General features: G+C 38.1%; 1 protein-coding gene across 1 annotated transcript in view; it reads right to left on the reverse strand.

The window, feature by feature from the left end:
• Positions 1-8,603: 8,603 nt before the first annotated feature.
• The window catches only part of LOC103676019 (interleukin 1 receptor accessory protein), a 125,677-nt gene continuing 121,286 nt past the window's right edge, over positions 8,604-12,994 (reverse strand). The window contains exon 11 of the mRNA XM_040621448.1: positions 8,604-10,962. Within this exon, the coding sequence (XP_040477382.1) occupies positions 10,244-10,962 (719 nt within the window). The 3' untranslated portion in view covers positions 8,604-10,243. The remainder of the gene's footprint in view (positions 10,963-12,994) is intronic.

Raw genomic sequence — 12,994 nt, forward strand, 5'->3', positions numbered from 1 at the left:
TGAGGAGAGGAAGGCTGTCACATAGATTGTGGAGAGTATATTGACCCACAGAGGAAAAGAATATATTATGCAGGGCGCTTAGACAAACTGATGACATAATTACCAACTGACCCTGAATCAACACAGCCCTTTATTTCATTTTTCTAATATTGTGTAGATTTTAAAACAATAAATATGTTTAATGTTTTTCTGCTTGAATTCCTTACCCCGCACCCTGTGGCGCACTGTAGGCAGAGAGCGTGTATCCTGGCTTAGTGCGCTGTCATTTTGAGCCTATTTAATGACAACATCACAAACTGAACATCTGCCGACGAGCGTGGTACTGATTCCAGCCTCAGCTGTTATTGCAGATCGAGTGTGGCAGGGGTGGGAGTCCTTAATGTGAGGGTGGCGACCAGGCCAGGCATGGCGCAGCTGGGGCTCTTTCCACCCCTACTAGGTCATGGATCATCTGTCCTCAAGCAATGCCAAGGGCCAAATTTAGTGATGCTGGATGTGGTGTTGGGAGCCCCAGGATTCCGATATTGGAATTCATTTTATACAATGATGAACAAAAGCCTAAAATGGTGCCTTGGATATAACACTGCATCTGTAATGGAGGGGAAATAGAAGAAAGAAAGAAGAAAAGCTCTATTACTTTGTTTCCAATGATAGTGTTCATGATAATTAACATGAATGGAAAAACTGTTATGTGCTTGTCATCATGTTAAGTGCTCGAATTAGGGATTCAAAATATAGCATTAGCCTGTGGGAACTTACAGCATAGCAGGTGAGAGAGATATAGAAATTTTTAATTCAATAACGGAAGTGTATGAGCAACACAACTGTAAAGGAAGGAGCACTCAACACTACCTGGGAAAGTTTCATAGGTTTGAAAACACTGAAAGAGCACTTACAGGGAGGGGGAGGAGGGTGGGCATTCCATGCAGAAGTAATATTAGCAAAGGCACTTGGAGCATAAAAGTATACAGGGTATTCAGGAAATAGGGTTTGGAGTATTTGTAGTTTAAATTCATAGAATTCTTGGGGAGAAGAGGAGAGAAGAATTTTGAAAAGCTTTTTGGAAGTAGAATCAACATTTGGAAAGCAATTGACTCAGGATGAGTAGAGAGGAGAGATCTCTGAGATTTGGTTTCACTCTGTGCAACTTAACTAGCATTTAATGCACTTACGGAGAATCAAATTTCTTAGATATCTGACTTCAGATTACTTGGAGAGAACCATGGTTATACCCTGAAATTCATAGGAAAGTCTCGCTTTGTTACTATTCCACTAACTCCTAGAATATCAGAGATGGAAAGACATAGTGATCCTTGAATTGTAATGATGGGGAGAACATTGCACAGTTCAGTGCTTTGCTCAAGATCTCATAGCAAAAGCGAAAAAAAGAACAAAGAAGAAGAAGAATTATAGTTTGGATTAGAACTCAGATCTCATTTCTGTTGCTGTTTCTACTCTGTATAATTTCAAAATTAGGCTCCCTTTGTGTTTTTTGGCATCATGCAATATATAGATATATATCACAATAGGAAGGTTGCTTGAGGTTTGCATGGGTAAAAAATAATGGCATAAGGCTGTTAGGAAGACAAAAGGTACTATTTCTTCAGTCTCATTTAGAAAGTAGTGACCTTGAGACTTAAGATTAAAATTGGTTTCAAGAAATTGGAGGCACCAGAGTTGAACTATGGGTAGGCTCCTAGTAAACTTGATGTATCTTCTCATAGTCATAAGCCCCAGACAGTGAAGGACAGTAGATAAGGGAGAACAGAAGTTAGCTGTTTAGCTTTACAAGGGAGAAATGCATTACAGGAACTAGGTCTAGACAGACAGAAGCATTCTTTATGACTCTTTGCAAAGAGCTCTTGCTCCTTTTAAATAGTCTTCCAAATCTCACTAGACCTTGGATGCTGATGTGTGTGATACAGAAGGAGGAGAGGGGGTTATCTAAGCTTTACTCAGTGAATCAAAAGAGCATAGAATGATAACATCCTACAGATATGCTAGTCTAATTCCATCCATTCTGGGGCCTCAGAAGTCTGAGATACAGAGGGGAAATGCTTTGATTATTTACATATAACCATTTCAGTCAGAGCTAAGATGAGAAGCTAGGTTACTTCAGAGAAAATAATTACCTCCTCATTTTTTCCTCTTGCAATGGCTCTTTTTTGGAATAAACAATCACTTTCAATCTCTTTAGAGGTTAAAATAAAAGTTGTTTCAATACTCAAACCCCAGAACAAGAATGTGACTAACCAACTTTGTTCATTTCATCCTCCTGAAACTTTCAGAGCCTGCTGTCTCTTTGTGGACTTGAACAGAATGAGGGAAAGGGGAGGAAGGGAAGGGGGGAGGGAAGGAGGGAGGAGGAGTTGGAGAGAGAGAGAGACAGAGAGAGACAGAGAAGAGAGAAAGAAAGGGTAAAGTAAGTGAGGCAGACATACGGGGAGAAAACAGAGACAGAGGTAATGAGGACTACAGATGACTGAATTCTTCCCCACTCTTCATCTTCCACGAGGAAAAAGAAATGTCCTAGCCAGAACAAGACAGCTCTCCCTTGAGTTGTGCCACCTCTACAGCTGGTCAGCTTACTATGTTATGGACAAAGTTAGGAAGCCTGAGGACCAGTCACTTTCCTTTTCTGGATTCAGTCAACGGAAAAATAGATGGTTGTCTATGTTATAGTGCTGGCTCTAAAAGATGTCCCCCAATTTTTGGTTACTCCTTCCTTTAAGAGATAGAGCTGAATTTCCTTCCTCTTGAATTTGGAAGGGACTTAGGGACTCGTTTCTAGCCAATAGAATATTGCAGAAGTGATGATATGTCACTTTGGAGACTAGGTCTTGGAAGCACTGTGGTTTCCTCCTTGCTCTCTCTCTTTGGGATCGCTGGCTCTGGGCTGAGCCAGCTATGTGTCACTAGGATGCTCAACCAGCCTAGGAAGGTCATGTGAATAGGCACTTAGGCTTCCTACCAACACTTATGTGCCTGCATTAGGAGGTGGGTCTTGCAGCCCCGGTGGTGTTCGGAGGGACCTTGTCCCGGTCAATAGTTTGACAGCAACCTCATGAGTAGCCCTGAGCCAGAAACACCCAGCTAAGCCTCTCTCTGATTCCTGACCCAGAACCAAGGAAAATGTGAGATAATCAATATTCCTTGTTTTAAGCTGCTATTAGGTAGTTGGTGATATGGTAGTCCAAAACAAGCAGTTTTTTAAAAAAATTACTTTTTCAGAGTCTGTGGTTTTTTTTTCCCCAGAGTCTGTGTGTGTGGTGTTTTTTTGTTTTTGTTTTTTTTTTTTTTTTGGTATCTTCAACATTTAGAGTCATGTGAAATTGTATTGTTTATTCTTTAATTTTTATGTTATGAAGGGTTACAGTTAGACTATGTGCTCTGGAAAGTACCCCAGTAGTCAGCCAGATAAGTAACTTCTCTTGAGCCCCTTTCTTTTCCGCAGCTTTCTTTTATAATATAATAATAATAGTAACAATATCACTACCAAGCATGTAATTTACAGATGCTAGAAGTTCACCTTTATTATATGATTTTACCCTTACAACAGTCTAATGAGGTAGATATTATACTATTCCCATATAATATGTGGGGAAATTCAGAACTTGAGAGCAAAAGTGTCTGAAAGTCACACAGTAAAGAGAACTGGCACTTCGGTTCAGGTCTCCTGATTCCACTCTATCAAAAGCCTTTATTTATAGAAATGACCATTCAGCTTTATTGCCCAAACTCTGACTCTTACTCCACATTTTAGCTGTGGGAATTGTTCCGGGTGTCTTTTCTCTTTTATGTTATGGTACTAAGGTTTGTAAGTGAGTGAGTGGGTTCACTTATTCTCCCCTTTTTCCTTTGGTTCTTCTTAGAAGTCATTTAATTGTCTTTGCCAATAGCCAAGTTGTTATCCCTTGAGCATTTTGTCCTATTGTAGATGACTGATGACATGGGTGTAATAAATACTAACGTTTCAGCCTTCTTTGGCTCTCCGCTTGATTATTGCTATATTGATTATTGCTATAATTTTATTATGTGCATTTTGTTTTTCTCCTATTTTATGCAATTTCAAAGCAAGATATGAAAATAAAGGACTCAAATTCCAGTATTTGGCAGTGAGTTTTAAGGTTTGCTCTTTAAGAAAAAAATATTGTCTAAAAGATCAGGATTTGCTTTCGCCTTTTTTTTCCCTCCAAATTTATAATATGTTATCACCGATTTTTCACAGAAACATTTGCAGATATTATAAAGGTCCTTAAGTCAGTTATTCTTTAGAAGAGTATACATCTAAATCATTTTGGGAGATTTAGTAGTCTGAGGTAGGCCCCAAATATGTGCAATTTTTTAAAAGAACCACTTACCTCAGGTGTTTTGAAACATGGTATTGAATTATAAACCGACCGCAAGCATATAGCATAGCTTTTGACAATAGAAAAGTAGTAAGTTGTTATGTATGGCTTTGTGTCTTAAATGAAAGATAAACACGTGTCAGCTTTGATCTTACTTTGTTTTTTTCAATAAAGCAATAGAGTATTAAAATTCCCATCACCTGAAGTAGGATAAAAATAGTTCATGATCTGAGTTCAGATTTGGAATCTTTCTGCTTTTTCTATGAGCCCATTTTCAAAGAGCCAGTTTTTTTCCATTTAAATATTTATAAGTGTTTTGTATTATCCAAGAGAAAAACTTCATAAATTACTCTCTGAAGAATTTTGAATATGTCCGTAATCTCCTCACTATACTAAGCAATCCAACTTTTTCTCTGTTCAGCATCGTAACTTGTTAGTATGGATCGAGGCTCTTTAAGCACTGATCTTCACCAACCCGAAGAGAGGTTTCTTCATGACCAAATGATACTGCACAACATTAGACAAGTCATAAAAACTCAAGTCTTTAATACAGAGAATCCAAATTGTAGAGAGAGCAGATGCATACCTAGCAGCCGACTTCATAATACCCACCGCAGCATTTTTCTCTTGCTTCATCTGGGCTCTAGCATGTTCAGTTTGAATCCCCCATTTAGCTCTTCAGATAACTAGATCAAGGGAGTCTTTCTAATGACCGTGTTACATGCTCTGCTGTGTTCTAAATGTCTTCAATCCTTCTGAGGCTCCCTGGATATTCAAAAATGAAATGGCTCGTTGACAGATGGTTTGAGCATCACATTCTGAGAGAACTACCTGAAGTCGCTGAATGGAAATGAACCAAATACAGAAACTTACCAATTTTTAAGAATGCTTTTCCTTAACCAGGAGCTGTAATTATTATGAATGCCTTCAACAACTTTCCTTTAGGAAATTAGGGACAAGCCCTATTCATTTCTGTACACTGTTTTTTCATAAGTACCTGACTTGACACCTTGGCAAGCAGAGGTGGGGTGTTGGCAGGAAAATCATCCCATTTCTTCATTATCAAAGTATGTAACGTAACTCCGGTTGTAGTTCTGCCTCTTGCCTGTTCAGGCAATCTCAATATCTCATTCCTAGGCAAAGACAACGCTATGTGTTCACCAAGTCCCATTTCATTTTTCTGTTCCCAGGAGCACAGGAAGAATGCATTTTCCAGCTTCTCTATGACTAGATCAGTGCCATAGCTAGTTTTGACCAACGGATTGTAAATGCGAGTGATAAGTGTCATATTTAGGCTGGAGTTGAGAATAGCAGGAAGCCACACAATTCAGATGGCAAAACTACAAAAATGTAAGCCCCTATCTGGACATACAGCATAAACAAGAAATAAATCTTGTTATAAAGCTACTGAAATGTCGGGGTTATTTGTCAGCAGAGCATAGCTTATCTGAATCTGGTTAATACATGTGATGACTACAGCAATCCTACCAGATTCCGAATGTCAGTGTTTGATGCTTTGTATATGAGAAATACACTGTACCAACCACTCCTCTATTTAAGAGGCAACTCAAGGGCTAAACATGCCCTATAATTTCATCTATTGCCTGCAAACACCTTGTTAAAAGGATGATTTGTAGTCCTTCTTGACTGTAGAAAATCAGAGCCTACAAGGGTAAAAGAGGAGTTAAAAAGAGATAAAATTAATGGTTCTTAAACTATTTTGTGCATCAGAATCACCCGGAAAGTTTATTCCAAGTGCAAATCTGCCCCATTTTAGAGATCTTCATTTAGTTATTCTTAGATGGGTCAAGAAATATGCATTTTAACACGAACCCAAAACTGGTTCCAATATGGATGCATCAAGGAACACACTTTGAGAAGCCCTGGACCAGACTCTAATAAAATTTTCTCTTCTTAAACCTGAATAATAATATAAAAAATATGGGAAGGGTTTGAAAGAATTCTTATAAGAGTAGTTGACCCATGGAATACATTACCTGAATTATCAAGGTCACAATATCAAAAAGCAGACTCCTAGACGATGCCCAGTACCTAATAAATCAGTTCCCCTGGGGGAGGAACTTGTCCCAGGATCTGTGCTGTAAGATGCTCCCCAAACAATTTTTAGACACAAAAATTTTGAAACCATTACTGGAGGGATTGATTGTCCTTCTGCGTCCTTATATCTTTATAACTAGGCCAATTTATTATTGATGGCATTTTCATGTACATTAGTTTGACCAACTACTGCAACTTTTCAAACTGGAAGTGAATACATTATTCGAATTTTTAGTAGTTATAAGAGATGGTGACTAGAACTCAAAGTGTAAATCATAACTGCTGAAAGATTAAATTTGTTTTCCAAGGTAAATGGTGGATACATTTTTATTTTCCATTAAGACAAATACAAATATTTATTTTGAAAGAAAATTTATAACCTGATCATAAAGTCTGGAAGACACAAAAAAATGGTTCTACTTTTTAAATTCTTAAACAAATGTTATAATATAATATTAAAAAATGAAATTATATAAAATCATAATATGACAAGGCCGGATGACCCATCAGACATTTGATATGACATTTAATCAGCTGCTTGTGGGTTTACATTAACTGACTTACTGATTTGAATATATAATGGTCCAAATTAAATAGTTACAATTAGAAATACTTCCACATGAATCTTATAGGAGTAGCTCCAGAATTGGCACTGGCTCAGGTGTCAGAAGCCTAGATTAGAGGCCCAACCATATTGCTAATTGGCTGAGAGTCATGAGGAAAGTCACTTAGCCCGGATAATACATTCTTGCTATGTACTGCTTTTGTGCATTTTGTGAGAGTTAAAAAAAAAAAAAAAGAAAGATAAGGGAAGAAAAGTGATACATATGAAATCAATTTGTGAGTCATAAATCATTATGCAAATGTAAGTTTATGCAGTCATGAGCATGATTTGACTATGGGGATAGTACTGGCCAACACGTATCAAGCATTTATAATATGTCAGGCACTGTGCTATGCACTTACATGCATTATATCATTTAATGCCCACAAAACCCGGTGAGGTTAATAATATTACTTCCATTTTAGCTAGTAGGAGATTGAGGCCCGGAGAGCCCATGGTCAAACAGATACTTAGAAGCAATACTCACATTCATCTCTACTTGACTTAAAACTCCTGCTCCTAAATAGGCAATATTCCTATGTAAATGATATCCATTTAACCTGCAATCATATCATATCAGTTATGAATATGCATGACCCATGAGGAAATTTTCTTATCATTTGCCTCATTGAAATATATGGCAATGAATATTACACTCAAGTATGGAATGTTGGGTCAGAGACTAATAACATAACCTCCTAGCCTTTCTTCACACAGCAGAAGTATGGTCCATTATCTTTCTGACCCCTGTGTAGCTAATGCCAAAAGCTATGACTTTATACTGCTTACACTGTCCTTATATTGTTAATGGAAATTGATACTGACCAAAACTAACTTAGCTTTTGAGAACACAGTTGTCTAGCTACTCATTCATAAGAACTCATGTTTAATTTCCATGCCTTTGCCACTTATCCTTTATTTTTTTCACACACAAAAAATAATTCATAAATGAAAAAGTAATTTCTCAATTTTTCCAAAGATATGTTATAGTTGGGACACTGAGCTCATAAGGAATAAGACTGATTAACTGATAACAGGTAAAAATATTTATCTCCCTTTTTAGGATTTGGAGAAAGAAACGTTACTCCCTTTTAATAGATTGGAAGAGAAACTGCTGTTTGTCTTCCAAGTGAAGATCCTTGAACATACATCAAGGATGGATTAATCTCTTCAAGAAGAAATATAATATAAAATATGGATTGTGCTCAACTGTTTTCTGCTAGATATTCAGGTAGGATGGCCTGTCATTTCCTAATTACAAGTTCCATGATGAGTCACATTTACTCTGGGGTGTCTTATTCCCACATCTTTTTCTTTCAACAGGAAATGGATATAATAGTTTGTTTCAACAGAGAAGGGATTTTCTGCTTTTCTCTCCAAGTGGAGTAGTGGGATGAAATGTCTGGCTTCTTTCTCCACCCATCCTTTACTATTAGTAACTGGGAATGGCTGATACTCATTGGGTCATAGCTAACTAGCAGCCAGCTCTAATGTATTGAAGGTGACAGCTCATGTCTGGTATGGTCTTTTGCTCTTTTCGTGCTGCTCCTGTTCAGGGCTAGCAGATTGTGCTTCTAATTTTCTTAGAGTAACCTCACCAGACAGGAAGCCCATACTCTTCCACCAGCACAGATGGAAGGCACACTATATTCCAGTTTTTTTCTCCTCTGCTGAAGTGGTAGGTCAGGTCAGCCTTATTTTTGAGGGTTCAGATGTTTTTGATTTGGGGAGGGAATGGAAGTCTCCCATTATGTCCTTAGGTCCAGCCTGTGTTCTCTAGGCTCAGTATTGCCAGGGACACTTGAATCCCCACTCAGATATATACTCTTGGGGTGAATACTTTAGTTCTGAAACTACAAACTAGCGGCCCTCAGGCTGACTATGTGTTCATGTGTTTTGGTTGTTATTGTTTTGTTTTGTTTTTTTTTTTCTTTTAAGCTTAAGACATCCCATAATTGAGAGACTACATACAAATTTTAATTTTTAGATTCTTTGAAAAACTGGACAATCTGCCAACAGTGTGGCTGAGTGACAAGTATCTTGATGGAACTGAGTAGAGGTTGCTCCCTTTTTAAGAAATATTTTTCAGTTATCCATAGGCCCAATCTTCTCTATTATCTCCCTCATTGGAAGATCAAATGCTATGTGTCTTTTATGATTGTGTTAAAATGTTTCAAGTAAAGAAATATGTATCTATACCTATGTCCCTATACACATGGGTCTTAGATGGACAGCATGTGTATTATGCTTATATCTAGCCCCTTTTCCTCTTTTTTCTTACTTTCTGATTCTTGTAGGCACTTGGACTGACTATCCCTTCTCAGAATCTTGAATGCAAAGAAGGGATACATACACCAAATGCTACACTGAATCCCTAACAATACAGAATTTTTCAGCCGTTAGTTCTAAAATTAGGAGATTTTTGTGTAAGCTTCCATTTCATTTGAAATATTTTCTCACTTTCTTTCTGTCCTTTCCAGATCTCCCCTCCATACATGTTAGAAAGAAACTAAGGAGATACCTCAAACTTTCCTAGTACCTAAACCAAGTCTTGATTTCCTGAAATGGAATACTCTTCTGATATGAATTCAAAAGCCATGAAAAGAAGAGGGGAGAGACAGGTAAAAATTTGTTAGTACAAATGAAATCACATAAAAATATAACTTTATTGATGCTAACAACTTTAGGCAGTTTATAGAACACCACTTTACAGTGAGACAGAACACCATGTATCCCTGTGTGAGTGTGTTTGATTCTTCCAGGGAAAATGCACTGTAGGTTTTTGGTAGAGCTTAGTCCTATAGCTTCCACCAGAATCAACTCATTTCCACAATGCTCTCTTGGATACACATACCCTGTAAGTGTCATAGCCCAAGTACACCTGACTGACTCATAATATGAGGTTGATCAACAAACTCAAAGGAAACACACTTAAATTCTTTGCTCAGCTTGAAACCATTGGGCAAGATAGAGGATCAGACTTTAGGCGACTTTCACATACTGACCTTCTAGGGCCGGAGAAGAGTGTGCTCTTCTGAGGCCATTAGAGGGAATAATTCTGGATTCAGGTCCTCAGGTCTTTTGTCTCCTAGAAATAAATAGTTTTTAAAAATCAATAAAGGGGACACAGTCTGGCAGTCCATCAGATGATAAAAGTGTCAATTTCTCCCATAGGTTCCTGACACAAAGAGGGCTGGTGTATAGATAGCAGCCACCACCCACCACACGGTAATTATAGGATATAGAAGTCATTGTTATTGGATAAATCCGTGAAATGGTGAAGAGCAAGGGCTGAGATCTGGGAAGCAGGGGGTTCCAATCTGGTGCCATTTTGTATCCATTGAGTTTCTGAATCTTGGGGAACAGGCTTACAGAGGTGTGTCTCCCACTGGGGCTGGGTATGTATCTCTGCCCGGCTCTTGCTCCTAAGGTGACTCTCTCCTTCACAGTAGGTGACACAGCAGCGACAGGCTGCGGAGGGCTTCCCTCTGTGCTTGGACATCGTGTCTGGGGCGGGAGAGGTGCCTGCAGCTCTCCCTGAGCCCTGGAGTTCTGGGGGCTCTTTCAAACGACTTCTCCTCCTTTGAACATGGTCCAGACTGATGTCAGACTGGGAAGAACAGCTTTCGTTCCAGCCAGAGCTGGCACTCAGACTTCTCAGGGGAAGAGCCAACCTCAAGGCCTTCCAGAATTTAGAGCCAGAATGTTTGGACTTTTCTCCCTTCCAGCTCACAAAAGACACAGATTCCTTCAGCTGCAGGATACTTGGGTGTGGATGCTCAAGGGGGCGGTACTCAACCACAATGAGCTTGGTGGAAATGGAGTTTTGGCACATGACACCCAGTTTAAACTCCAGCATGCTGATGCTTTTTTCTGTCACATAGTCTGGGCTCAGGACAACAATCATCCTTCGGCTTCTCTGAATGAAGTCAAAAACTGCTTCCACTGTATCTATAGGAAAATGGAAAGATAGGACAATGCCTAGTGAAAACTTACATAAACTGTAGTTCATCATTGTCCATCGTACAACGGAGAGATAATAAATAAACACTTAAGATTATAGGATCTCAGTGTTAGATAATCTACCCAGTTAATGAATCTCATTTACGCCACTCCCATAAATGATTGCCTAGACTCCGCTACCTTCAAGGATGAGGAATTTCCCACCTCTAAAAGCAGTTAATTTCAGCTGTTTGCAAGTTATTTTTTTTTTTTTGAAATATCCTTCCCTGCCATTTTTATCTGGTGGTCTTAGATCTGATATGTTCAAATGTTTAAAATATTCCACAACTATTTTGACCTCACTGTATATTCTTCTCATCTTTAGATTTTGATCAACCTTAGAATTTTTTTCTTATTCCTCATAAGACATGGTATCAAGTCTCTTCCCTACTTTTATCATCTCCTCTGAATAATATTCAGTTTATATATGAAACTCCTGAGAGTAGTGTCTTGAACTGGACTGAACACAGTGCTCCAGACATAGTCTGATCAGCAAAGAGCAATAGGGAATTACCATCTCCTGAGAACCACACAGTTGTAGCTCTTGATTCTTAAAATTTTGGGACACAGCATCAGACAGTTCATAGTATTGATCTTGTTATCAGCTAAAATCTCTTTCCTTTTTTTTCATGTACATGTGTGAAGAATTGGACTAAAAATCAATTAAAGGGGTAAAAACATAGCAATGGGCAGGAATCAATTAGTTAAATACTTCCGACAAAGCATTAACTTTTAATAGTTCCTGAGGTGGGTTTGGCTAGAGATTCCAATGGAAAGTTCCTGAGATACATGTAGTTCTTAGCCCATCATGAGATTTAAGGGATTAAACAATGTGATTTTCTGAAGGGAAGGATTTCCAAATATATAAATCACAGCCATTGACAATGCTGAAAGCAGGGGCTGCAGACAGACCATGAGGTTGAGTTCCTACTCTTTTGGGGCCAAAGATGAAGCAGTGATGGAGAGACTTTCTAGCCTGTGAAGACGAGCTGAAAGTTTGCAGCAAATTTGATCATTATGAATTTGACAGAGAATAAAAGAACTGTGCTCTTTACTGGATTAGTTCTTTCCAATTAGTAAATTTAACATGAATTTGAAGGGTAATTGGAAGAGACATGTGCTCGAATTTTAAGACCTTTGAACTATTATGTCAAGAGTGTGAAGTAGTTTTAGAGAATTTTAATTTTGATCTTAAAAGATAAATCTAAATTTTCACTTATCTTCAAAGCCTGTGTGTGTGCATGCGTGTGTGCTTGTTTTGGAAACTCCTTTATCCAAGTTCTACTGAGAATTTGTGTAGCTGCCTTTCTTAAACCTGAGAAAGTAAAAGTAGAAAATCTCCTGCTTCTCCTGTCTCATGAGAAATACGATACAACCTTAAGGGAACATGGATGGATTTCAACAAAAGGAAATTTCTGTGCTCAAATTGTGTGTGCGTGCATGTGTGTGTATTGTGTGTTTTACTTTGAAGTAGTCATGTTAAGAAAATGTATGTTCTGTCCAATAGGGATATCACTGCTGAAAATAAAATGCTGTCTTAGATCCTCTAAAGAAAGACTCTGTGTCTTTTTTTTAAATATATATATATATATATATATATAATTGCTACCTCATCCTGAATATGTAAAATTTGCATTTGAAATAGGGCAATGCTAAAGAAACAGATATGAGTGGTGGAATTCAATGACATTGAGGAATGGATGGAGAAGATGCTTATTAGATGGGGGATGGGCTATACCTGGGGATCTTCACACAGTACTTTGAAGGAACCTGCCTCCTTTATGGCATATTTTAATGTTTTTCATATTGTAAAAATGGCAGTTGAGGATGTGAATTGTTATTTTTTAGTACTGAAGATTATTCGGAGGAGTCATAAATTAGGTCATTTATTCTGTTGGGCTCAAAAAAGTTAGTTGTGGCTATAGACTGATGAGACCATATTTCTTGTGTGGTACTAAGTTAATTTTGAAGTCATGTTTTC

Source organism: Ursus maritimus, unplaced genomic scaffold (genome assembly GCF_017311325.1).
Source record: "Ursus maritimus isolate PB19 unplaced genomic scaffold, ASM1731132v1 scaffold_4, whole genome shotgun sequence".
NCBI lineage: Eukaryota > Metazoa > Chordata > Mammalia > Carnivora > Ursidae > Ursus > Ursus maritimus.